General features: G+C 35.0%; 3 protein-coding genes across 5 annotated transcripts; all 3 read right to left on the reverse strand.

Annotated features, from left to right (window-relative positions):
• Positions 1-164: 164 nt before the first annotated feature.
• Positions 165-2,689, reverse strand: LOC132276216 (REF/SRPP-like protein At1g67360). The gene is made up of 3 exons (XM_059777553.1): positions 2,531-2,689; positions 2,185-2,415; positions 165-907 (listed from the first exon to the last, which is right to left on the reverse strand). The coding sequence occupies exons 2-3, from the start codon at positions 2,413-2,415 to the stop codon at positions 461-463; spliced, it is 678 nt and encodes a 225-aa protein (XP_059633536.1). The 5' UTR covers positions 2,531-2,689; the 3' UTR covers positions 165-460.
• Positions 2,690-3,739: 1,050 nt separating this feature from the next.
• LOC132276218 (meiosis-specific protein ASY1) lies at positions 3,740-10,627 on the reverse strand. Its single transcript, XM_059777556.1, has 22 exons — positions 10,061-10,627; positions 9,909-9,965; positions 8,858-8,954; positions 8,694-8,762; positions 8,524-8,616; positions 7,992-8,118; positions 7,815-7,884; positions 7,636-7,677; positions 7,069-7,197; positions 6,815-6,928; positions 6,678-6,717; positions 6,532-6,573; positions 6,309-6,433; positions 6,157-6,169; positions 5,966-6,042; positions 5,757-5,864; positions 5,038-5,188; positions 4,849-4,925; positions 4,683-4,740; positions 4,395-4,561; positions 4,164-4,301; positions 3,740-4,050 (listed from the first exon to the last, which is right to left on the reverse strand). Exons 1-22 carry the CDS (start codon positions 10,061-10,063, stop codon positions 3,997-3,999), a joined length of 1,851 nt encoding a protein of 616 aa, XP_059633539.1. The 5' UTR covers positions 10,064-10,627; the 3' UTR covers positions 3,740-3,996.
• A 931-nt stretch (positions 10,628-11,558) lies between these two features.
• On the reverse strand, positions 11,559-22,482 carry LOC132276215 (uncharacterized). Of its 3 annotated transcripts, XM_059777551.1 has the most exons (10): positions 22,262-22,482; positions 22,112-22,162; positions 20,549-20,639; positions 18,802-19,223; positions 16,509-16,654; positions 15,059-15,155; positions 14,789-14,935; positions 14,409-14,684; positions 12,717-13,054; positions 11,559-12,055 (listed from the first exon to the last, which is right to left on the reverse strand). In XM_059777551.1, exons 4-10 carry the CDS (start codon positions 18,956-18,958, stop codon positions 11,840-11,842), a joined length of 1,377 nt encoding a protein of 458 aa, XP_059633534.1. In that variant the 5' UTR covers positions 18,959-19,223; positions 20,549-20,639; positions 22,112-22,162; positions 22,262-22,482; the 3' UTR covers positions 11,559-11,839. The 3 variants fall into 3 exon arrangements, with proteins under 3 accessions (XP_059633534.1, XP_059633533.1, XP_059633535.1); XM_059777550.1 differs by lacking the exon at positions 20,549-20,639; XM_059777552.1 differs by lacking the exon at positions 20,549-20,639 and having other exon boundaries at positions 14,409-14,681; positions 22,262-22,477.
• Positions 22,483-26,941: the final 4,459 nt, after the last annotated feature.

Here is a 26,941-nt window from a genome sequence, read left to right on the forward strand (position 1 = left end):
GAGAAAACAGCAATCGGAATCCAACTAACAGAAACATCTGATTCAAAATCAAGAAAAAGATCGGACTCGTGTGAAAACATATATATGCATTTATATATATATATATAGACACATTTGTTGTATTTTTCTTCCCTAAATCAACATGCCCTAAACACTGCTTTCAATTTTGTATAACAAATTAGTATATTTTAACAAACTTTTGAAAAACATAACATGATTTCTAAGACTGTCAACAATTACCAACCAAGCCCATGGCTTTGTGCTAAGAACATTTTCCAGTTCATATTTGTAAACACAAACAAAAACGTATAATTACAGCAAATCAAAACCACCTGACAAACATGTAGAAGAGATTTCAGATACCTCTAAGAGAGAGTTTAGTCAGATTTCATTTAGGTACTAGATATCCACATTTCTTCAAACGCCACACACTAGAATATTACCAGACTATAGACATCTCCTAATTCATCTCTGTTTGGGGTTCAGCGCAAGCAGTTGCATCTCCTTTCTTTGCTGTCTCAACCTGCTTATAGGCCTTGGTCATCTCATCAATAGGGACTAAAGGAAAATAGCTGAAGAGTGTATGACCTTTCGCAGTCATGTCTGCAATCGTCTTATTGTACTTCTCCGACCAGCGGCCAGCAGTGGGGACAACCATCTCTGCTACCGCATGAAAGGGAGGAATCTGATTCACTCCATACCACACTCTCACCGACCCATTCACGAGCAATTCCTTGTACAGTGTGCCAGCATAGTGAATGGCTGCATACGGACCACCAACCAGAGCCTCATGCACTAAGACTTGAGCTACCTCTGATGTCTTGCGGGCAACACACTGGGCTTGGCTAACAACCTGCTTCGCCAAAGGCGGAGCATGCTCATCAAACTTCATTGTCCCTTCATCCACCTGCAATTGACAACACAATTCGAAATGCTTAAACACTAAAATTGAATCAAAAAACAAAATCCTCTCATTTCATTATCCCACATTGTACAGCCGAATTTCTCATCATGCAATATGTGTCAGAGTACGTCGTAAACTTGAATTACGGAGTACACGTTGTGATTGTGGTATTGTCAAACTGGTAGATCCAACTAACACCTATAACACATGGGCCACTCACAATGCCAATTCAATGGGAATGCATTTATGAATACAAGATTTAAACTCCCTACAGTCTCCAGAGACGAGATCATGTGATAATATAAGTCAACAAAATGATTCGACATTGTCATTCGAAAAGGTATACAAAAAGAAACAATAAGTTCAACACTAAAAAACAAGATCCAAACAAACTGCAATCACCACCATGATACTAGGTTTCATGAATTAGCCTACCGCTTTAATTTGCAATCCAATTAACAACAAGATCCTCTAACAAAAATTCGTAACTTTCATTGATCTACAAGGATGCTAAATTTGTGCCCCTTAGCTAAGACAGTCAGTCTCCCTATTTTAAAGTGAAAACAGAAAAAGAGGGGTAATGAAGAATGATGGGTATTTGTCAAACACTAATGCCAACCACCACACAATTAAATTGCTTTACCTGCTCCACATATGAATATGAATATAGAAGGTCCCAAGAATTATCATACCGACATTTTACAAACTACCTCATAAATTCTATAAAGCTGAACAGCTGTACTTATCAAGTAACTATTTCATTTATTGTTATTATTATTTTTGGTTGGCAAGTTGAAATAATTAAAATGAAAAAAAAAAAAGGAGAGAGAGAATACAATAATGAAAAAGAAGCTAAGCGAGCGCACTCTCAAGCAATCACAAATTATTATTTTTGGTTGGTAAGTTGAAATTGTTGAAATGAAAAACAGAAGAAAGTACAACATTGAAAAAGAAGCTAAGGAAGAGCGCTCTCAAGCAATCGCATACAACTTGCAAAAACACAAATAGAGTTCTTTATAGTAAATGGTGTGTGTGTGTGTGTGTGTGTGTGTGTTGTACATATCTGTTGTAATCAATTATTCATGAGATCAACTCGATTCATGAATTTGAGAGTTTCTTTATTCCTCCATAAACTCTACAGCATAACATAATCAATATAAAATGCTACTAAAATAGAATAACAATCAAAATTATATACTCCACTCAATTGAAAACAGTCTTGTAAATTATGATCCAGCTAAACTATACAAGATCAACAAGAACAGAAGTATAAACAGTACCTTCTCATCAAGGAAAACAAGCACATCACCAGGGGTACTTTTGAATTTCTCGTAAACAGGCGAAACCACAGTCGCTACAATATTCTCAACAGTTCCGACAGTCGATTTCAAGGGCCCTGAGTTCCCCTTGGCGTATTCGTACAAATTCGAAACGCATACCACAGCGTGGATCGCAATCATCCTCACAAACCCTAGGTGCTTCAGTTCTCGACCCTTGTTCTCCATTTCCATCTGTATAAACACACGAATCGGTCAATCAATCAGAAAATGTTGATTAACTATATCAGAAGATTCAAAATCACATAGCAGTAGAGATCACAAAACGAAGCACGAGACACTCACATACCTTATTCGACGCCTTTTCGTGATCTCGAAGCAAAACGCTCTCGTAGTTCTCTCTTCTTCGTGTTTTTTCTCTTGCTAGCTGCGAGTGAGCGAAATATCATGAATATAGCAAGTACATATTTATACATGAGAGAGAATGGTGACGAAGCTTCTGGTTGTGCCATGTGAGATGCTGGTGAGATTGGACGGTGGACGTGAAACCACGTGTCCAATGAAGTGGGCCCTGAAGAGATTCCAAAGCTACTTAAGTCTCAGCCAATAGCAACGAACGGATTCTTCTGGAAACGGTAGAACCGTTGGGAAGGACACGGAAAGTCGGACATAGTTTGGAGAGGGGTTTGAAAATATCGTAGACCTACTTATTATGGTGTTCTTGTTCTGGTAAATTTAATCAGATAAGTGTGTTTTAGAAAAGTAGAGTAACCTTTGAATACTTGTGGCCATAATCAAATGGAGTAAAAGCAACCGACATTTGTTTGGTAGAAAAAGTAGACTACTACCCTTTTTGCTTCGTTTGGTAGACTGGAAGGTGGGAAGAGAGGCAGGCTCCATCGTTTGGCTAGAGGAAAAGAGTTGAAGAGAAAAGTAGGAAGAAAATAAAATAGTAAAATAAAGAGTTACGGAGTAGATAAATTTTTTTGGCCACTTTGCTTTATGGTCTTATATAGAATACACTTGGAAATAAAGCTCCACAACTGAAGTAATCAGATCTAGACAAGATATTTTCTTATGATGCATAGTGGAAGTTGATACAATTGGGACGAGCCAAACAGAAAAGGCAAGGCTTACCATGCAAACAACCTTTCGAGAGATGGAGAGCCCCTGCTTAGCTTTTTCTAGCCTCTTAATGTGGGATACAGAGTTGTGATGATCGATTAGGTCAGTCACACCTATATTCAGCCTTAACAGAAAAGTTAGGAAGTCACCTTCCTCGTTAGGTATTGTTTACTCTCATACAATCACCATTAGCATACACAAGATTCCACCCAAGCATACCATTCATTTCACATATCTCCTGCTTCATTCAAGTTTTTAGGAGGTCACGAACAAGATCCGGTGTTCTTAAAAACGTATTTGTAGAAACAGCCAAAAAAAAAAAACAAACCGAAACTGCTAAGAGCAGGTTCAACTCATTATCCGAACTGGAGGTGCCTCCACATTTTCATGGGAATCAGTCATGCATCAACTTGGCTTCAGAAGGGAAGAAATCTGGCATAAAAAGGATCTATTCCTTCAATTATATTGACACATATTTCATAAGCCATCTTTAAAATGATAGCCCTATTTCAAGTGCAAGTGTATTGCATAAAGATTTGACCTTCACAGGTTTTGGGAAGGAATGTGAATTGTCATAATTTTTACATTTTCTCCAAAATATGACTGAACTAAAAGTTTCTACATATTTAACTAGCACGAGTGTAAAGCGACTACAGGAATTGATTAAGAAAGGTCACATTCCAAGGCATTTCAGGGAGCTTGAGATTTCTGGCGCTTCATGTACTGGAGGATAGGCTCCTTAACCTATAAGATGGGGGAAAAAAGATTTGTGAAGAAAAAGGCTTTTGAGCATTGCCTTCAAAGAGGGTAGAAAAATACTTTTTAAGTCAAGCTATGAAGATAAATGTGAAGCATACCGTGCTTGCTTTCCTCGACCTCTTGTCTTGGGTGGACCTGCTACAGATAACTGTGTCAAACCCATCGCGTTGATTGGCGCTTCCATTTCCTCTGCCATTCTCATTCCCTGGCACAAAACTCTCTCTCGAAGCAACTGGCTGTGCAATCACCACAATTATTTTACAGTGACAATAAATCAGAATCCTTTGCTATAAAGTAAAAGGAGGCATTTCACTACTCGATAAACCAACCTCAGCCCTGCTCATGGGGGTATTTCCGTGCTCCCGTGTCTTCGAAACAGTCTGCTCACTCCTCATAGAGCCATTTTGATGTGCATCAGATCTGCCTTTTGTGCGTGTGAGATCTGATCCAATGGAGTGGAATGCACCGCAGGTAGACAAGTCCTTTTGGTTGATTCCTGATAGTAAAAAAAAATTTAAAAAAATCCTTACTTTAGTAAAAGAATCCTTAATATCAACTGTCAATTAGAGGAACCGGTAATTATTGAATAACAAGTCTAGAAGTGTTTGGTCAGGTACCCTTTGTCTGAAATTTTGTATGGTTGGTCTGGTATTGTGATTCAATGATATCCATATCCTGTTCAATTCAATAGATTTTCAAAAAAACTGTACAGAGGAATAAATAAATACTAAATAAAATTGAAGATGTGCAATTATGCTCCCAAAAAAAAAGTATTATTTTCACCATATCATCAATGTCCAAAGCTTTCTTGATTTCAATTAGCTTTTTCTCAGTCAGGTCAGAATGGATCACACGCTTGCCTATGGCAAAAAAATGACAAAAGTTGATGAAAACAATTTACTTTGCCAAATGATACCAAGCACAAAAAATAAATGAATAGATGAACAAAATTTGTAGTTCAACTATATATACCTAGCCTGCGGTTGCTTTTGCATTCAACAAATCCATCTCGGGCCATTTTATCAATTAGCTTGCGCACAGTATTCTGGTTAGCTTCTCCTTCAAGCTTGCTCTGAAGCTTTGCAACAGATATGTAGTTCATTGGAAGCGCGTGATACAAGGCCTGTAATCAGAAAACGTGATCATAAATGTGCAATGCAGAAATTAACACAACACCAGCTACCTTTGCTGTAGTGTGGACTCAAGCAAATATTGCCAGGATCATTTTCTGACTAGCCAAAAGAAAATCTGATTCATAAAACTAAAACATCTGATAAATTGACTCTCCACAATCTCATTCTGCTGACCAGTCATAATCTTTCGTGACCAAATTAATTTCCAAAATTCGTAATCAGTAAATTTTAAGATATCAAAGTACCCATAGAAATATCAAATTATGTAGACCTCTTAAAATTACTGGTTCTAGTTTCTATACTTGAGGCAAATGATTAGGTAAAATAAAAACACTTGAAGTACGCAGCTCTAAAATCCCACCAAACATAAGGATAAACAGAAACCAAAGGGAAATTAAAAAAATTCTATAAATATAAACATAGAACTATGATTTAAAACTAATATGTATATATATATATATATATATACACATATACACACACTAGTTAGACATGAAATGTTTTATTAGAAAAAGGAATTGCTTAAATATACAAATTACCAAAGTTAATGAAACTCACCTTCATGTACATGTGATCTTCATTCATACCCTGCCGAGCTTTGTTGCCACCTGCGATTGCTTGGCCATCCTTTTCTTCTTTTACAGCATCAAATTCATAGTCGGATTTCTAAGATTGAAGTTTAGTCAAAATGATTGGGATTATAAGTCACGCACAATAATGAGATTAGGAGTTAATGTTCAAACCAAGAATGCAAAGAAATAAACAACCTTTTGCTTGTTAATGGTGTAACTGTCAGTTCCATTTTTACATATAATGCCTTCCTCAATAAGCTTTTCCATAATTTCTGAAAGCCAGTAAAAACAAATCAAACAGATAAAAATTTGTTCTAAAGGTAAAATGGTGCAGTAGTTGACGCGTTATTTGATAGTCATTAATATTAATCAGATCCTCCATTTACCTTCAGTCAAAACCTGCCATAATTAAAAATTCATATCAATATCATAAGATTGCAAATGTTGGAAACTTTGGAATTCAAGATTAATTGTAAATAGCCAATTGAAGAATTACTCATCTTTAAGACTATTTAACCAGATAAAGAAAAGTCCTTACAACTGAGATGTCAGGGAAATTTGAGAGAACATCAGTGAGTTCAACAGTGTCAAGGTGGTGACAGCTGATCCAGTCCCTTACGCGGCCTAATTGTTGCTCATCTTCTGCTGGATCCTGAGTATCTTCTACATATTGGGTAGCAGATTGTGATTTATATAATATTCCTTGAACTCATTCTAGTGTAGGAGTCTATTATATGGCTTTTTTGTACCTGAAATGTTACCTTCATCAACCATGCCAGCATCATCTTCACCCGGTTGCTTCTCTGTCAAAAGAACAGTTACTATTTATAATTCAAACTTCAGAAAGTATTGGAGACATAAAAATATACAGTGAGATCACAAAAGCAAACAAAGAACATGCACTTACCTGCTGGTGCAACTACGTATTTGTCTTGTGAATGACTAGCCTGGATTGAGTTAAAAAAATTGAAATGTATTTAACGTAATCAAACTCTTAGCTGAAGCTCAGAGAGAATAAGAATAACAGTAATATTGACACGTTACCTCACTGTCAGATTCTGAAGAGTTGTCTCTCTGTACAGAATCAGCCCCCAAGCTCACATCATCGTTTGGAATGTCATCATTTTCATCCTCACAAGGATCAAGCACACTTTTAACCTGAAGAGGTTATCAATTACAAAAAGAAAAATAATAATATTAATAATTAAATGCTTTTTTTTCTTTTGTAAAAAAAAAAATGAAAATTTTGAATTTAAGTATCCAAGTATCTTGCTTTTCCAGCAATCTTCATCCCTAACCTTGAGAGCTAACACAAAATGCTTGCTGTTGACATTCCCAACCTCCATTTTCAAAGGATTTTTTGTCCAAGGATTATGAGCTTCTTCCTCTGTGCAGCCTCTGAAGAATGGAGGCTCATAATCCACTGGCTGCAAGATCAAGAAATTATGTTACCTAACTTCTACTTGGCAAAATGCTATGGGAGAAAAGAGATGGATTCTAAAATGCATTAACTGGTGAGGAACCCAAACATTCAACAATCTGTAACATTTAGATGACCTAACGATGTCTATAGCATTTCCAGTTCCAGTAGTGATACAGCTCAAATAACATACAACTCTAACAGTAAGGAATTTCCAAATGACATTACCGATGGTTAGCTGAGATAAAACACCACAAAAGTTCCACATGTATGGAGTTCATAAGCACATACTAGTTAAAACCAGTTGATTATCGATTTTCTGACCATTTTTTTTAATTTTTCTCAGCCTTGTTTGGCAAATCAATGATATAAATGAATAGAATAAAGATTATAAAGGGATACAAGTAGCTAAAGAAGGTACACAAAACCTAGTTAATGGGCATACCGTTACATCGTCATAGTAGAGGAGTTTCATCAGTATAGTGCGCTGAAAAAAAAAACAGTTGTCTTACTGTCAAAAGCGATTTAGTCCACCATCTTTGAGAACCTTTAGTTGTCCAAATACAAAATGCATGCAATATTTGAATAATATCTAGTAACCCTCCTACAATCTGGAAATATTACCTCTTCTGGCATCCTATCCAGAGTTCTCATCAACTGAATCAGTGTGCGGACCATTTTACAAGCAGAACTCCTGAAAATTAACATTTGCATCAGGAACTCTAGATATATCTGTATTTCAAAATCCAATCAACAATAAATTGAAAGTCAACTTAGACAGAGTCAGTTCAACAGAAGTACCTCATCTGATTGGGAGTAACTTCAGTCATGGAGTTACACTTGAATGTTCCTCCCTGCTTCTTGTTTCCAGTGCGATGGATATTCATTGAAACCTCTTGGCTATCAGAATTAGAATAACTGAAAGAAACTGCAAAAAAGACTCCCCTTAGTACTTAATGCACTAATAATATCCCAGAAAAATTTTAAGATATATACTTAACCACAGAATAATTTGCACAGGCATTACCATGGAGCACAATTATCACAAGACGTTCAGTAAGTTTATTCAGTAAACCGGTCATTGTCATACCAACATATGCCACACTATAACTTGTAATGCTTATAAGGAAGAAGAAAAAACATATCTATGCCCATTCTATGAAGTGGGAAAAAAAAAATAATAAGTTTAGCAGGTGTAATCAAGCCTTTCGCTCTAACTAGTCCAGATCCTATTCTGATCAACCACCAGAAGTGCATAATATTATTAGTCTAATGCAAGCTTACACTTCATGTTACAGATATTTCAAGAGAAATGAGTTTATATGAATCTCACATGCATATTCCTCAATCATTGGACCTTCTATTGCTTCACACACACAGAATAGAAGCGTTTTCAGGTATTTTTTCTGCAACGCATCATAAACACCTGCAACAGAGAGAGAAATAAGAAGCTACTAAAAACTACAAAAGTTAGAAGTTCCTCAGCTCGTAATTTCAACATGCCTTTCTCCATCCAATCAATCAGTCTTCGTGACTCTGCGTCCATTGGCATTAGCTTCTTGATCTTTATATCTGTTGTGATATCAGAATAAAGAAAAATAAATTCACCAGCTAAAAACTTAAATATAGAGAAAATTAAACGAATATTTGATTAAAAAAGAGCTTACCTAAGGCAGGAACAGACTTATCATTGAAATACTTCTCAGGAAAAAGGCCTCGGATGTAACTGATATTGAAAATAGCTATTCGTAGTAGGTTCCTTGTCTGTGTTAGGTTAAACCAGTAGAAAACGTAAAGATCAACGCTAAGTAACTAAACATATCAGAAAATAATGAATTCAGTGAGTCATTTATACATCATTGATGATTTTATTCATCATAGCCTCTAAAATCTAACTAATTCATGAGGAATCAAATTATTTCTGTTTACTTCACACAAATTAAATCAATAACAACCAAATCAAGACACATTTTAGAACATAAATAGGAACAAAATAAAAAAAGAAGACACGGATTCGAACTCTTTACAACATGCACTGTAACCTTAGGATCCCATTAATAATCGTTAGTTCTTCACCAGAGCCATTCTTCTAAGAAATCAGATCCAAAAGAATCAAATTAACGCTGCATCATCATTGAAATAATTTCACCAGTCGACCTTGCAATTCTCCAGTTAATTAGAAATTTAAATATATGAGCTTATTGTTGCTACCAGAATTATGTTCAAACAGAAACCGCTGCAATACTTTGTTTTCTTCTTATATGAAAAATTGAAGGTCGTAATTCTCTGAATCATAAGAAACAATTGAATTAAAGAGAAATGTACCGATTAACGCAGGGAAAAAAATGTACCGATTAATTACCAGAGAAAACGAACACCAGAATCTATCTAAGTTGAATACATAGATGCAATTATACGAGTAGAGAATGAAAAATTTGAAGAACGTAATTCTCTGAATTATAATATGAAACAGTTGAATTAAAGAAAAATGTACCGACTAATTACAGAAGAAACGAAGTTCAGAATCTATCTAATATGAATGCATCGATGCAATGATCCGGGTTAGAGAAATTTAAAAACTAAGAATCTAGATCCATGATTCCATCCTAAAACAACGAGTAAAAGCAGAAAAACAGAGTTTCATTCATCTCTGCTACTGCGATCATATATGAAAGAGAATCAAAAGCAGATAAGATGAAAAATCGGATGACTGATTACAAGGAGAAGCGAGTCCTGTTCGGTGATCTCCGATTCCTTCACTCTCTGTGCAACGACCTGAAAATTCCGAGAAAATCACACTGTAATTCCAGATGATAAGAAACAATTGAAGGCGAAGAATGTGCTAATGTGAACTAGAAATAAAAGCTCACCATGTTTACAGACTTGAGAGAGAGAGAGAGAGAGAGAGAGAGAGAGGGGAATTTGGTTTTGAAAATTTTCAGATTAAAAAGTGGAATGGAAGAAATGAGGAAAGTGGCGGGAGAGGAGGGGTTGAGGAGGTGTGTATGTATAGGCGTGAATTTGAACCATGGTTAGAACTCAACTGAACTATGGTGAAATTGAGCAACGCGAATCGCGTTGGTGGTGGTTGGATTTTGTAATTTGGATAAAGAGAAGGGTTAGTTTGGTCTTTGGGAGCGTTGGGTAGCATCATTGTCTGCGTGCTTTGTGTTTGAGAGAGGACTGAACGAATCGGAGAGATGAGAGTCTTGTACTCTCTTATTACCGGACTGGAGGTTTTGCTGGAAGAGAAAGTTCTAGTAGCAACGTTGGTTTTCAAACGTCTTGGTAAGTCACGGTGACGGACGAGCTTATGGCCCACGAAAATGGAACTTCTTGTTTTTTTTCTTCCCTTGAAAATTCATAAAAAATGAAATATGGCAAGGATGATGGTATTTTTTCACACCCTGAGAACCAAGGGCAGAGGTTCAAATAGATTTTCGTGAGGTAAACAAAAGTGAATTAGTTGTTAAAGTCCCGTCAGAAATTATTGTTAAGAAAAAATGAAAAGCTATGATAAAGAAAAAACAAAAAAGTTATGCACTGAAAAGAAATATTTTATTGGTTGGGTTAAAAGTATCCAACAAGAAAGTGAAGGGGTGTAATCAAAAAATTAACTTCGTTTTTTTTTTTTTTTGTGTATTTTATTTTATTTTACTTTTGGTAGGTACACACCATTGCTAAACCTGTCACTTGGAAGGGTGAAGAAAAATCATTAGAGCTAAATCCATCGTGATTTTTACGTATTTATTAGTTTATTGATCATGTATATAAATATAAGCTTACTTATTTCTCCGCTCTCTCTCCCTTTCCATTTAGCTTTTGGTCCTTTGGACTAAGGAGACTTTTGTATGATAGATGGCCTCCTTCCAAAACCACATATTACGATGAATTGATTTATGATATCATATGCTATTGCTGCTGTAATGTAGTCATACAACTACCATACAAGGCCTATTATCACAAAATCAGCTATTTGTCAACAGTTAAATTTGAGTGAGTATGGAAAAACACCAATAACAAACTACTTGGCTTTACAATGTAAAATGATACCCACCAAACAAAAACAAAAGAAAAATATTTAAACTAAGCCAACTGAACGGACTGCTCAGACTGCTTCATTTAAGAATTTCAAATTGCAGTTACGACATCATGTCCCTGCGCAATTTTGTGTGTTGGATGGATGAGTTACAAGACTAAAAAGGAAATAAGAGAATAAAGTTAACCCTTTGAATTTAAAACAAAAACAAAAAAAACACAGACACACTTAATCCACAAGCAAAAGAAATAACTGCAGCCAGTGACACTTACACAACTACAAATTATATTTGTAGATGACAAAGAAGATCATGGATAACCAAAATCATATGCCAGGAACAATAGAATTTTGATTCCCAAGATAACCTAGTTCAGAGATTTACATATCATGTGTTCTAGTGAACCATTTTCTCAGAAAAGGTTTAAACAATTATTATTGAATACACCTGCAATCATCTTTTGCCCCAAAACTTAAAACTGTTATAACCCCAAATCAGTCTTGTGAACAATTTCTCAACCAAGATAATGACATCCCTCCCAAAAAGTAAAGTCTAAAACACAAGCAAAGGCAATTTGCATTTCTCAGGAACTGTAGAACTCGCATCGCAAAGTCATCTTTGAAAAGGATTTCCTGTATTAGAGTTCAAAGGGCAAACAGCTGCAGCAATTTTTTCTCCAAGGTTGAACTTCTTTGCAATCAGTGGCCGAACATCTTCAACTCCAACTAAGCTCTCCAGAAATGGAAGCAATAAAAGCAATTCTTGATCAGAACGGTCCTCAAACCAGCTCTCAATTGGTATTCCATTGTCCACTTGGAACCCAAACGCCTAAAAATAGAACCAACATTGTTAGAAAAAGGAAAAAAAAACTAAAAGCTTTTCATACTTCAGTGAACACAAGCGAACAGATGTAACCATATCATGATAAAAGACTATTGATATTGAATATTTCATCATCTTGTTCAGACAATCCATACAATGTTGTGATGGCATCAATTGTTTAACTATTTTATCGTAGTTAAACCTGATCAACCATACTGTTCAAGGGGTGCCAGTCCATCTGCTGAAAGGGCCATCCAAAATCAGCAAGCACACACTACCATAAAATTCGCCAAGGCTGTCTTTATGATAAGAATAATTGAATGGGTGGTTGAACACCAGAGAAGGAAAATTAAGCAACTGACTAGAAGGGAAGGGTCAGTCCGTAATGATATCTTCCATGCATCCTATATTAACTTATACTAAAAAGCAAAGTAGGCAGCTTCCACTGAAATTCATGCCTTTTACCATCAATTGCATATAAATCATTCATAAGCTCATATACATGGTCATAAATCACCATGTTGTAGAAGTACTACCAACTCAGTCTAATACGAGTCAAATAGTGGGACAGACCAGCAATGTAGACAGAATAAAATTAAAACAAGAGATTCCAATAACAAAGCACACTTCTAAATATGTGTAAAAGAGAGAATTCATGCAAAGATACCTGTGGAGAATTATCAATTATAATGACTCGTGCTAAGTCACGGCCAAGAACTGACAGATCCTTGAGGTAATTCCCCTCCACAAAAACACAGGACTCGCGATAAACACGATGCCGAAATATCCTCCTCTTTGGATCTAGCAAATTGAGAAGTTGCTCGGCATAAATGCTTTGACTGGCAGTAAATACAATAATCTCAAAAAGGCCGGCAACCCTCTCCATGAAATCTTTGAGATAAGGACGACATCGAACGTAGACCGTATGCTCCTCCATGTTATAATTCACAGGAAAGGTGAAATCTGAATCATCACAGGGTTCTAATGTAGAGTGCACTAAGGTCTCTGTCAAATAATAGAAGTCACTCTCAATGATTCTATAGGCTATATTTATATCAATATCTGAGAAGCATCCACATATAGATATCAGAGCAACTCCATAATATTAAACAAGTATAATAAACCACAAGACAAGGTTAGCTAATAAAATTATCGCACGCTTTTTTTACATTATACACATACACATATATAAATCATATTTATGCATGTATCATGAGCACTAGTTTTGAATTTCAGTTTCAAACTAAATTGTGATGTGGAGATCAAGAACCAGTAATGCTGCTATGTCCTCCAATTCCCTACTAAAGTGGAGAGTATTAAGACTTAAGTTTACACCTGTGATAATTTCCAAAATATATAATCAATATATATATATATATATATATTAGGATACATAGCTCGAAATGCATGAACAATAACAGCAGCACAATTACCATCATAGCATTCAGCAGTTGGAAGTGTAAACAAATATCAAGTTCTCATCAGGACTACAAAAGCTGAAAAATTTTGAAAATGCATGCACTGAATTTATATGTGTGTGTATACACATATAAATATATATGCGAGAGAAAAGGTGCACATTGACAGTCTGGTTTGGGTTGGCACTTGGCACCAAAACCAAAATTGAACTGACCAAGATCAGTCAGTTCCAAACCAAAATGGATAGTTAGTTCAGTCCACAACTCAGTTTTACTAAAATAAAATTTTTAAAATAATAATACACAACTGATCATACTGTGAATATGCCAGCTTACATCATAGAACAGAAAATTTGGCTCTTGGAATTCTTAATATGGGCATTATATGCCAAGTAGTGACCATATGATGGGATAAAGAGACCCAAAGAACAAGCCAAGAAACAAGTTCCTCACAACATGTGCCATGACAAAGTAAGGAGTCATTTTATGAAGTGTCAGGAAACATGTTTCACTCCTAAGTTATCTGATGCATAACAGAGCTTCTATCAGTCCTTGGGTTAGTTGGTTTACCTGACATCCAGAACCATGACCAAACTGAATTCACTCCATTCTACATTTACTGGATGCAGGACCAAAGTGGTCTTAGTTTAGGTTCTCAGATTGAACCTTTTTGTTATGCACCTAATATATATAGATATATGTATACATATATATATGATATATAATTTATATATCATATATATGTTATAGAGAGAAGTAGCGTCAAACAGGATTCGGTTTATGGGTACAGTTGAAAACAAGAGGTAGGCAACATGCCACAAAAGACCAAAAGAACGAACAACGGAGAAAGTATCCATATTTTTAAAATCATTACTCAAGTCAATTTAATCAACCAATATAAAATTGATGCATGGCTAGTACACTAGGTCATATATTCGTACCATCCAAGTCCAAAACAAGAGTAGTAGGAGGGCAACTCCGCGTCTGTTTAGGTAGCAGCATGGGCCGAAAAGTTGGGACAACCGATGACAAAGCCGGCAAATTCTTTATGAATAAGTATGGATCAAAGTCATCAAATTGTTCGTATTCATCTTCCTCCGCACAAACTTGTGTTGACATGTGATCTTGACCATGTTCATCAATGCATTCCAGTTTTGAGTTCTTCATGGAAAGGTATATAGTGGGAACTTCAGATGACAAGCCGGCTCCAAAATCTGCTTTACAATATGAGTTCAAAGCATTCAAAACTAAGGAAAGAACCCAACCAAATTTCTACCTTTTTAAATAGTAGATGAATTAATTGCATCCACTTCCATATTACCAGGATGTGTCATATTCATTGAAGTCGTGTCCAAAGAGGAATTATCTTCTTGTGTAACATGACAGTTTAGCATATCAACCTGTAAGTTCTCTTTTCCACAATACTGAAAATACTGGTCACTGCTCTGGAAGAATTTGATGAAATCAACTGGGAAATAATGGAAGCAAACATAAATACAATAAGTAATACAGAAATTCAACTACATATCTCACTGGGAGTGGCTGAGAAACAAAACCACATCATTTGAAAAACATCAACTTCATTATCTACCTCCGTTTGCAATTTCCCCTCCTACTGTTTTAGAAATGTGAAAGGAAGGAGAAAATATAGTTTCTAACACGTGATGGGCAGTTCCATCATCACACCCCTGCAATATGAAAAAAAAAACAATTACAAACAGTCTTGAACATATAAAGGAAAATTAGTTTGTCCAACATTAACATTTCCAAAAATTCTTATATTCGCGACCTCATGTCATGATTCTAAATTTACACAATGAGGCTTAATTAATGTCATGACTCCTGACAGATTGCAATCAAGTGTGGCTGATTGAGTTATGCGAAGTGCAGATGAGTGTAGATCTTAATTAGATTACTTTGCCCAAGAAAAATCAGATAGTAGGAAGCAAACACAACTTAATTGATCGGCATGCAGGTTTACCGAATAATAGATTTAAAAGACATTAACAAGCTTTCTAATCATGATATGCGGTATAAAGTTTGGTCTTCCCCCATACCAATAGAATCCTTGCAAGGATCATAACTCCTTCAAGTAAGTTTAGGTTCCTCTAAATGAAGTCAGAAACACTTGACTTCATCATTCTATATGCCTTGATTTTCAACAAACTAGGAGATTTTTTATCCATCCTTAATTTGCAATGTAACAAAGTGGTATCAACAAAGTGGAACACATTATGAGCCTTCAAGTCAAATTAAACTGATTAATATTTCAGAAAGGACAACCACCATGGAACATAAAAGGAAAATGTGCTAATTAGAAAGGCCTTATCCCAGCTAAGAATGGTTCTGCTACAGATATATCAGGTTATTCTGCTCTATGTATGTTATATTATCTCACATTCATATAAATGGCAATAGCACCCAATCCTTTTCTCATATTCCAGTACGCCATCCCTGCATCATTCAAGCTTCTTCCACACTCCTTATAACACCTTCAACCTGAACTATAACATTCCTTAAAATTGAGGTCACTCGTTTTCTTTGCACATGATGAAACTATCTAGACCAATGTTCTCTATCTTTTCCCCAATTGGCGCCACCAAAAAAACCGCACAGGTCATTTTTTATTCCATTCTTCCATATCTTGCCACTTAACCATCTCAACAATCTCATTTCAATTAAATTTGGTCATCTTGCATCTTAACAACATAGCATCTTACCTTGATAGCATGACCAGAGTAACACAGACACAGATAGGCCAAATAAAAAAATCTTAAAATATAGGATAGAAATATAGACACTGCTAAGAAAATGTATATTAAAACTGTTATGCATTTCAACAATATAACTTCAATTATTTTTTTCAATTTCAATTCTAAGAGTTGCACAATGAAGCTCGACAAATATTGAAAAGATTATTATAATGCATACAACAACTACAATCTTACTGTATCTTTATCTTTACAAATATATTTTTGTCCCCCTTTGACGCTTTTCAGTGACTTGTCAATCAAAAAGAAAAAAAATGTATGAACAATTACCTCATGGTTCATTATATGGCCACTAATTGTGTCATGAGTCTCGGCACCCAAACAAGCAGCGGAAGCATCATCATCCACCAATCCAAATCTAGTATTCAAATTTGTTGCAGCAACATGCTCCACACTTTTCTTTGGATGAGTGCCAGCTGAAAGTTAAAGCAGGAATAAACATTTATATGAATCCCTTTGTGATTATACAAAAGGTTAAATAGCAGGATCCAACAATTTCTTGGACAAGATTAAGTTAAGCAAAAAAATACAAGAAAGAATCATGCTAAACTAATCTTATAGAAACAATTAATTAAAGTAAACACATTCCTCGCTATAAATCTAATGTATTTAGGTTATTAGTTAAAAACCTGAATTATTTTAAGGCAGTACTGTGATATCCATGTCACAACACAATACCCTGATGCTATGTTTGGGAGCACCAAATCGATGGCTTGGAATTGGGAAAAATTTAGCTCAAACTTTGTACTAAGTTTTCTCCAATTCCAAATCCAAGGTACTGATTTGGTGCTCCCAACGCAACATGAGTGTAATAGAGAAATAAGAATAGACAAGCATATCAACACGAAATTACTAAATTAGATCACAATTACGAACAGGAATAGTCATGTCATCCGGGAAATATTGATTAGTGCAAGCATAACAGCTTGCACTATCAAGCGTAAGTACATGGTTCGAATCTGAGAGCAGTCACTTTGTAATAAAAAATACCCAAAGTTAGGTCTGTCTATATTCATCCCCTCCCAACACCCACATGTAGGCAGGAGCTACACAAGGTAATAATGATTTTAATGATTATATCAACCACCAACTTTTAAAAAAAACTTAGCCTGCAAAATGGCCCAATATAACCCCAAGGGTAGGAATGGCAATGGGGCGGGGTGGGGCCAGGATCTCATTCCCCATCCCCATCCCCGGTCAAATTTTTTACCCCCATCCCCACCCCCATACCCGTTTAAATTTCAACTCCCTCCCCCGTCCCCGCCCCGCCCCGCCCCACCACATTAGCCCCCGTCCCCGCCCCGCATAACTTTTTAAAAATTCCAATTCACCATCAACAAAATTAACACAACTATAATATTTTTCAACTTAATAATTTAATAAAGCTTCAGCACAATTATAACAATTTAAAACATATCATTTCAACCCGATCAAACTTATAGCAAAACCACATATAACATTTTTTGGAATAGTCTGGAAATTTTTAACATGATCAATCAAAACAAATAACATTCTTCCAACGACGACTATGCTGCGAGGGAATAGATCTAAGGTTTCAGAAGTGAATATATTACATATATACTTATGTAATTTAGTAATATTTTGTAACATGTAAGGGCAGTTTTGTAAAAATGCACTATAAACGGGGCGGGGAGGGGCGGGGTTACCCTCCCCCGGCCCCGCTCCGTCCCCCGCCGGGGTTTCAAATACAATCTCCATCTCCTTCCCATTTACATAAATGGATCCCCAAACCCGCCATAACAGGGGCGGGGTGGTGCGGGGACCCACCGGGTATGGGGATTTTGCCATCCCTACCCAAGGGGTTGGCTCAAGTGGGTAAGCGCTTGGTCCTGGTGCCTCAGGAAGCATCAGGTCTAAGGTTCGGCTCCTCTTGAATGCAAACAATTCCTTGAGAGGGGGGATTGGGTTGTGACTTGTGAGTATCAACTAGGGGGAAAAATGTCAATATGCAGGTGATAAGGAAGTAACTTCCAATTTGGACTGGAACATGTCAGATTTCGGTAATCAACCAATTACACAATGAAACGATGTTAAAACTCCTACCAGGACTTAGAACAAAGTTTGAAGTATGGCATCATCCATATTTTATTACTAGAACTGATGTCTAACACGCATAAAGAAAGAAAAACATAAGAGTATAAGAAAATCCTAAAGCCTTAATAAATAATTTAATTGTATCTGCCAATATGCAATACACTAAGAGGCACAGCACTGAGAAGAACTATTGCACACACAAGATAAGACCAAGGATGGAGAGGAGGGATGTTGTTCCGGGTCAGACAAGATGTTTGCCATGCATGTCTTGATTTACTTTAGATCCTAAGCACTGCAATATACTAAAAGTTATTAATGGCATCTTTCTGCCCTGACCCCCCCTCCCTTTTCCCCTTCTAAGGGGAAGAAAAAAAACACATAGAGACACTAAATTAGAAAGATTCAGAATAAAGAATCTCCTGGTTCTGAACATGAACCAAAACCAAGAAGGAACTGTTCTCACAACCATAATATAGACTAATGAGTGTAAGAGAGCAGAGCAACTTACCAATTTTTTGCTTTCTAGCAGAAGATGTGATCAGCTCTATAGCTTTCTTTTCTGCAACTTGCACATTTTCGGTTATCCTTTTCTGATGCCTAGAAACCCTTGGACTGGCAAGCTCTCGAGCAGAATTTCTTGCAGTAACTTTTTTCCTTGTTTGCATTTCCAACTTGGAGAAGAATGTCCAAGTCTTGAAATACTAATTAGCTAGTCCACTTTAGTAGATTAATAAAAAATTAAAATAAAAATTCCCCTCCCTGAAGGATCTCTTCTAAATATATTTTTGACTGGATGACAGCTATCAGAAGAACATTAAATTATCCAACTGACCAGTCTTACATTTATAAAAGAATACAAGTTGAAACTTCTAAATAGGAAACAATATATAACTGGATTGCAGTATTTGATAAAAACCATCAACTTGTATCCTGCAAAGGTAAATATCAAACTGGTCAACAATAAGTCAACAAGCTCAATGCATTACAGAAGAAACGAATAACCATCATCAGAAATTAAAATGAACAAACATACAGAGAGGTCTACATATAAAACATGACCATACACAGAAATGGCCGCTGACATAAAATGAAAATCAGTATCATCTGCAAAAGAATTCCAATCTGAAGTTTGGCATGAAGTACATAATAACTCAATAACACATATGGCTCAAGCACTAAATAATACTAAACTATTCCCTGTCAATGATCAAAGCTTGCAAAACTCATCTTCCACTAGCCCCATATAGCAATTTCCAGACATGACTCAAGTTAGGGGCTATATGCATACTTCAAGAAGGGGACATGCCCACTCCATATTCTTTTTGCTGTATGGTTCAAAACCAATATTAACTGGTTTGAGAAAGAACAGAAAATTGCAATGGAATCCTGCTCTTTTGAACTTCCATATCTTTAGTTGGTATTTACCAAACACATAAAAATAAAAATAAACCAGCCAGTGTACACATGACTAGTTAGGCTTCTGCATTTCCCAAACAGCCAATCAGTGATTCTAATCCTAAATCTCTGGATAATAGACAAAGGAAGCACAATAAATCACAATTGGAGGGAAATACTTCTGATGCAAGCAAGTAATAAAAAAATAAAAGTGTTAAACAGATTCCTAAGCAGACAACTAAGAAAATCAAGAGTAGCAAGTCAATGGTATATCTGAGAGAACTTTTATCTTAATGATATATTACTTCCGCAATTGCAGTGAGGCTTGTAGATGCAATATCTATAAACAATACCAGTGTACCACACTACCCTCACTAATTCCTTCAAGCTATTATTTTATTTTATTTTCTAATTTTAAGCTTCACCATTCTTGTTGCAAAAGAAAGAGCATTTTCCAGCACCACAAATTTCTACAAACATCAAAATTCTTCCTTTCCAAACATCATTCAGAATGAATGATACTTCCTATGCAATCTCCTAATTATTTTGAGCAAATAGGATTTGAGTAGACGACCATAGCATCTGTTCAGGAAAAATGTGGGTAAAAGACAAAAAGTTCTGTATTTTCTGAAATATCATGTTTATAATTTATATTATATTCAAATAAGACAAATAACTGATCCATTGTTTATAGTGATATCTTTACAATGCTACTGATTCAAGCTTTTTGTTCTTGTTGACTACATTTTTTGGTATCAGAAGTTTATTGTTGCGTTGGAAATCACTTCCATGATTTTCACAATAGTATACCTGCTAAACATTAGTACTTCTGTCAGGAAATGGTACCATTTAAAACGTACCAAGAAACATACTGAGAGACTGCAATGGCTTTGCCCTCGATCCTTCATCCAATAATTGCATCTCTTTTTATTAGATCTTATTTTTACATTGCTAGAACAAAAAATGGTGTAAAAATCAGGTCAAAAAAAAACAATTTACTTTGCAAGATCATTAAATACATTGGAATTAGAAACTTCTGGCTCTTCATTTCTATTTTGTACAAATGATACAGATTTCGTATTCCAATCCTAAACCACCCACCTTTCTCTACTTATGAATGGCAAGAAATGTACCCCTAAAACATTTAATACTTACAACCATTATGATACAATGCCTTTGCCCAAGTCCATCACTCAGGCCTCGTCTGAAAATTACATTCTTTTTTAATCAGATCTTATTGTTTACTTTGTTGGAAAAAGAACTGTTATACCCAAACATGTCTGCGACTTATCAAAATTAATAAATAAATAAACTTGATCCAAAAAACTTTTCTAGGTGATTATTTTAATTTTGATTGGGAACTCTATATTTTTTTCTTCAAAAGATATTTGCTCGAGCCAAATAGAAAAATCAAGTAAGAGCAAGTGAATTGTTCAATGAGCAAACAATTTGCTCATTATACAGATGTCTCTCTTATCTTTAATATGTCCACAGTGGCACGATTAAATTTTTCCTTTTGTATTAAATTGTTTTGTGTTGGTTGTTTTACTTCAATATAAAAATTCATAAAGCAGAGAGTTTCAAAATCAGTGATGGACCCAGATTCCTCATATTGATATTATATTTATTTATTTTTCTCTTTCCAAAAATTATGATTTTTCATACTATGATTTCAATGTATGCTTCTATTTATCAACTTTTAACCATTCAATTAACACTTAAAATTAAATTTATAGATTCGAGTCATATGGATCATAAAAGTATTCAGGACAGAATGACAGATAATAGAGTAGATGATAAATTTCAGATACCATCACCTACCATATTATATGTATATATTCAATTAATTTTGGGAAATGATATTAGCACTCTAAAAAACATTCTGCCACTCCACTTCCTTCAATATTCACATTCAAGAAGTGAAGTGTCAGAGGCTTTCTTTCTTTCTTTTTTCTTTTTTGTGGAGCCCAAATTTCATGTCCCTTAATTTTGTACGCTTCAAAAAATTAATGTAAAACATAAAATTATAGAAACACTTTTGGAATAATAATATATACTACGTATATTTTTTTGGGTAAGTAATATTTTTGTAATAATTATTAGTTTCTGAAATGTATCTAATTTGTTGTTTACTATGGTTAAACATCATCAAATTCTTCTATAATCAAGATTTTTCTCAAAAATATAAGTTTTACTCTTTGCACGAAGATTCAGCCGTTGTATCACACAAACAACAAAAACGAAGTACAAAAAACTTCAAACACAGATAATAGATAACCAGATAACAAGTAAGAACTATGATTGATTCACGATACTCTCGTGCTCGTAGAACTAGCCAAAACCCTAAAACCGTAGGTAACAAACCATGAAGTTCAATCAAATAACAACAAATTTAAGCTTAAAATGAGTTCAAAGTACCGCACCTGAGACCAAATCAGCAAGAGAAAGTCACCAAACGAAGCTACTACAAGTTCCTGCAAGTGATAAAAACAGTTAATTCAGCCATTGAAGTGAAAGAGATAGTAAACAGAGAAGTAGTGAAGTGTGGGAAAAACGAAATTCTAGGGTTTTACCAGCGATTGAATTTGAGAGACGGAGGGAGAATGGTTTTGAGTGTTTGGAGGTTTTTCCCTCCAAAGATGAGGAAAAAAGAAAAGGAGAGGGAAATGAAAAGAGAGAGAAATGGAAAATTATGCTTTTGTCCGAAGAAAATAGAAACGAGGGTTGAAGAGAGAAAAAAGAAATTGTGAGTGTTTCTGCAGAAAATTTGCATCAATTTGCTTCCTAAATTGACGACTGTCTTGCTATTGAATTTGCAAGTACTTTCGTACTCGCAGCTCGTTTACGTCAATAAGTACTCGCTCTTCTGTGCGTTAGATAATTTAGATCTGTTCCGCTACGTTCGAGTTATCGGTGAATCATGATTCGGTGTTGCAGAGCTACTACAAAGCGAGTATATTATATTTGTATATAGAGGCGAGTAGAAAAATTTTCTTTTTGTTTCTTCTTGGGAAATTGCTTTCTCTTTATTTTCAATGGCCCCTCCACTTCTTCGGTTGATATTATAGGCCCTTGTTTATTAGGATTTTTTTATTTGAATCACAAATTCAAATTACTTAACTATATTTGGAAGGATCAAATGATTTAAATTCAATCTTGAATTTAAATAAAATTTTAATTTATTCAAATTAATTTTATTTTTAATTTTCTTTCAAATTTTTTTTTTTCAAGGTAAGAAATGTATTCAAATATCCACTTTTTACACTTATAAAAATTTAAACTCTCATACTTTTTACTTTAGAAAGTGAGGAGATACTATTAAATTACACGATTGTTTATAATTTAACATTTCTTTCATTTTCACTTTTTTTTCTTGTGTAATATATAGTTGAATTCCTAATAATTAATATTTGATAACTTAATATTGTAAAATAACACTTATCAAAATATTAATATTTTCTATAAAATAATATTTTTTGAAAAATCAATTTCATTCCATGGTTGATATTCAATGACTTTCTTACTTGATAGTTTTTTCTTATCTTTTTTTTGGCCAAAAAAAATATATATTTTATGGTAATTACCATTATTAATAGGTCTACTCAGTCATATATATGAGTACATATAATATATGACATTATTAATAATACTAAAAAATATATATATTTTATGGTAATTACCATTATTCATAGGTCTACTCAGTCATATATATGAGTACATATAATATATGACATTATTAATAATACTAATTTAGCGTAGGCATTTACATTGGCAGAAGTTTGAGCTAAGAGCATTTCTCAAAATCAAACAGGGAAGGCATTTAATAATCTTTATTTCACTCCCTTGAAGTTGATAAAACAAAAACATGTGAGCATTTATTAAAGTAGAGGTTGTATATCTAAAACTAGAAAAAAGAAAAGGACCATTTGAAAAAGTAGGCCTTTTTGTTATTCATTTTTATTTGTTTGTTAAAATTAATTGGTAAAAACGTTGTGACCACGTGGACAGAATCTTTTTGAAAAATTTGAAAGGTGAAAGCCAGCTGTGAAAGCGCTCGGATGAGCGTTTGTTCCCTCCTCAGTACCAATTTGAATTATAGGTATCCTATGTGGACATCTTACAAAAAAGTTGGATCTGGACTCTCTTAAAAAAAAATGTTGGATTGGGCTTATAAATAAAGTAATGCAAATCCTCATTGTCTACCTCTCATCTTTGTATCAAATCTCAACCACATCAAGCAAGTTTATTATATTCAATTTCAAGTTTTTATGTTTTATTTCTTTTATTTTTGGGTGAAATGCTCTGAGACCCCTCAAGTTTGCCTTTATTGCTCATAAATTAAACTTGTGACAATATTGCTTTGACACCCCCTATGGGAGTTAACACAATTTGTATTTTAACGATTCACGTACCATTGTACACCTTCCTTTGATCAATATTCTCTTACCTCTATTATTTAAATAAATAAATACACAGCCTTACACAATACAGAACCTTAACAATATGCTAACATCATTCATTCATCGTCTTCTCCACCTTCGGCTAGGTCACCTATGACCGGTCAAGCATCCAATGGTGACTTGACGGCAGTAACATCTCATCAAACAAACACACAACAATCAGATCCAAACTTTCATTGAAAATATATATATAAACTCACCTCCTTCGACACCAACAAATGGCAATCTCTTCACTGTCGTATTACTCGCATAAATCTAAACCCTAATATGCAATCAAAGCCCATTCCATAATACTATGTTGAATTAATCGCATCACCAATCGAAGCTCATCACATCGTTCTCTATTCTCTCGTAATAACAACAACTTGTTTACATCGCATCACATCCCAGAGCTTTCTATTAGGACCAATCGCATCTCCTCAACTCACCCAGAGCTTGCTATTTGGTCCAATCGCTTCTCCTCAACTCATAATGTTTTTTGTAATAGTCTATATGTACCATATACTATAGTATTATTATTTAAATAATATAGAAAAATAAAATATATATGTATATATTTTATTATAATTATTATTATAAACAATAATATATATATATATATATATATATATATATATATATATATATAAAATTCTCTAACAAAACCAACTATAAAAGAACATGTTAATAGGCCGAGCTTAAAATTGGATTCTATCTCCTTAAGACAGATTTGTTCAACTATGATACTGATGGACTTTGTAGCGTTTGTCTCTCAGAATACAACGACTTTTCTTTTTTCGGTAGCAACACTGCAAACCGGAGAAATGGGTGAATCGGCACGGCGAAGTACTTCTCTCTATAAACCAGACTCGAACTGACACTCTAACACTATATATATGTATGGATCAAAAGAGAAAAACAAAAGGAGAGAAAGAATTCAAAAATCTAAAAACTGTTTCTGAATCGGTGCCCTTTGCCAAATGATCCAAGGGGTATTTACAGGCTACAAGATGCCTTTTTGGGTGGCCTAAACCATCACATGCACTGGATGTGATGGTTAAGTTCAAACAGAAGCACTTGTTCGAACTAGGTGCAACCCCTTGAATGCACTGGTTTAGACCAGTCACACTACCCATCTATATAAGCCTAGCCCAAAAAATAAATTAAGTCCAAACACAAGCCAGTTCAAAATTTCGTTTAATAAAAAATTAAACGGACTTTACAATTAATCCCAGACCCGGACATGGTTAGACGGGGTGCGCGCGTGTGGTAAATGGCTTGGATCCAAGCTTGCCTAGGTTCTGCCCCTCTTAAAAACCTGGGTGCCTTAGGGCCCAAACCCAAATTCCAAACTTAAGTTAGATAAACTCCAATTGGTTTCACTTTATTTTCAATGTGGGACAACCATTTCCCACATTTTGCATACCCACTTAAACTTATCAAATACCTTACTTTGGAGCTAATTTCTTATTCGCCCAGAAATGGATTTGAGAAAGTAAATATATCACGTTCATCTCCTTACGGAAAGGAACGCATTCGTCTATAAATCTCCAAGAAATTCTTAACGGGACCTAGTTAAAACTCTGCCCAAAGTTTTTGTTTTGTATGCTCTGTTTCCAATACAGAGCACATTGCAGCATCGCCAAATTGCATCGAAACAACAATTGAAACCCTAATTGTAGACATCATCACTTTTTCTTCTTTATTCTGTTCAAATTGCATCACAATAACTGGAAATCCATTGCAATAGCAACATCTTTGATCTTGCTTCTTTTCTCATTGCATCATCGATCTTGCTTTTCTTCTCATTCCTCGCAAAATCGAAGCTATCATCACTCACTGATAGCATCGACTTTACCAAAATTGACATTGCAACTTCAATTAATTCACACTCGCAGCCTCATCTCTTCTGGCATTGTATCGACTAATCTCAATTTCCATAACAGTACCCAATTGATTTGGCAATTTCTTCTATAGTAACTTGGCATACTTTTCTTCTCTTAAAGTGACTAGCACAAATAATTTGGATTTTTTTTTGCTTTGTGGCTCCAAAAATCCCAGATTCAGACTAGGGCTAAACACAAAACCCAAAATTGATTTTGCCAAATCATTTGAATTTTGATTCTGAAAATCACAAAGAATTAGGCGAGAAAGAAAGGGATTGTTTGTGGATTCTCACTAACCACAGGAATTACAAGCAAGAAAGAGAGTATTGATGGGTGGTGTGGTTGAGAGAGAGAGAGAGAATTTGCAATGAAAGGGATATTGTAGTAGGCAGAGGTGTAGGTGGTCGGCGATAGTAGGGAGCCGCTTGTATTGTTTATAATTAACGGTTCGCCGTATTGTCCAATATACGACGTATCAGCCAATACGCGACCATATTTCAAGTTCGATATGTGACCCGTATCGGCCAGTTTGATTTTGTTCGAGGCCGTTACACTGTAACTGTGAACGATACTGCAAAATCATGGTATATATTTAGTCATATATCATATGTATATAATTTAAGGGATAATATCACTTACCTCCCTCGATATTAGGCCTAATTGCAAACAGTACCCCTAACGTTTCAAAAATTACAGAAACCTCCATTTAATGTGACCGGAGTTAGATTATGGTGAAGTGTTTGTTAAATGTCTAAAATACCCTAGAAAATCAAAAAATTAACAAAATGCGAAATTACAAAATTTACCACCAAACTCTAAACCTACACCATCATTCTCCCCCCTGTCCAATATCTATTCGCTCTCTCTTTTTTTTTCTATCACCACCACCACAATCAGCTTTTATCAATTCATTTGAAAGAATTTAGGT

The sequence above is a fragment of the Cornus florida genome, unplaced genomic scaffold, assembly GCF_030987335.1.
Source record: "Cornus florida cultivar Cherokee Brave unplaced genomic scaffold, ASM3098733v1 CherokeeBrave_3.0.0_Hap2_Chr10, whole genome shotgun sequence".
NCBI classification, from domain to species: Eukaryota; Viridiplantae; Streptophyta; class Magnoliopsida; order Cornales; family Cornaceae; genus Cornus; species Cornus florida.

Bases quoted from the DNA above. Each gene is read 5' to 3' on its own strand.
- LOC132276215 (XM_059777550.1), bottom strand. From the start codon at position 18,958: ATGCAAACAAGGAAAAAAGTTACTGCAAGAAATTCTGCTCGAGAGCTT. The intron at 14,685-14,788 runs GTAATATGGAAG...CATATTGTAAAG, and splicing joins AATGAATATGACACATCCTG to CAGATTTTGGAGCCGGCTTG. The intron at 12,056-12,716 runs GTATCTTTGCAT...TTCTATTTTTAG, and splicing joins TAATTGATAATTCTCCACAG to GCGTTTGGGTTCCAAGTGGA.
- LOC132276218 (XM_059777556.1), bottom strand. The intron at 7,885-7,991 runs GTACTTCTGTTG...GTTAATTTTCAG, and splicing joins GTTACTCCCAATCAGATGAG to GAGTTCTGCTTGTAAAATGG. The intron at 6,574-6,677 runs GTAAGTGCATGT...TTCTTTTGACAG, and splicing joins ATACGTAGTTGCACCAGCAG to AGAAGCAACCGGGTGAAGAT.
- LOC132276216 (XM_059777553.1), bottom strand. From the start codon at position 2,415: ATGGAAATGGAGAACAAGGGTCGAGAACTGAAGCACCTAGGGTTTGTG. The intron at 908-2,184 runs GTACTGTTTATA...TGTCAATTGCAG, and splicing joins TTGTTTTCCTTGATGAGAAG to GTGGATGAAGGGACAATGAA.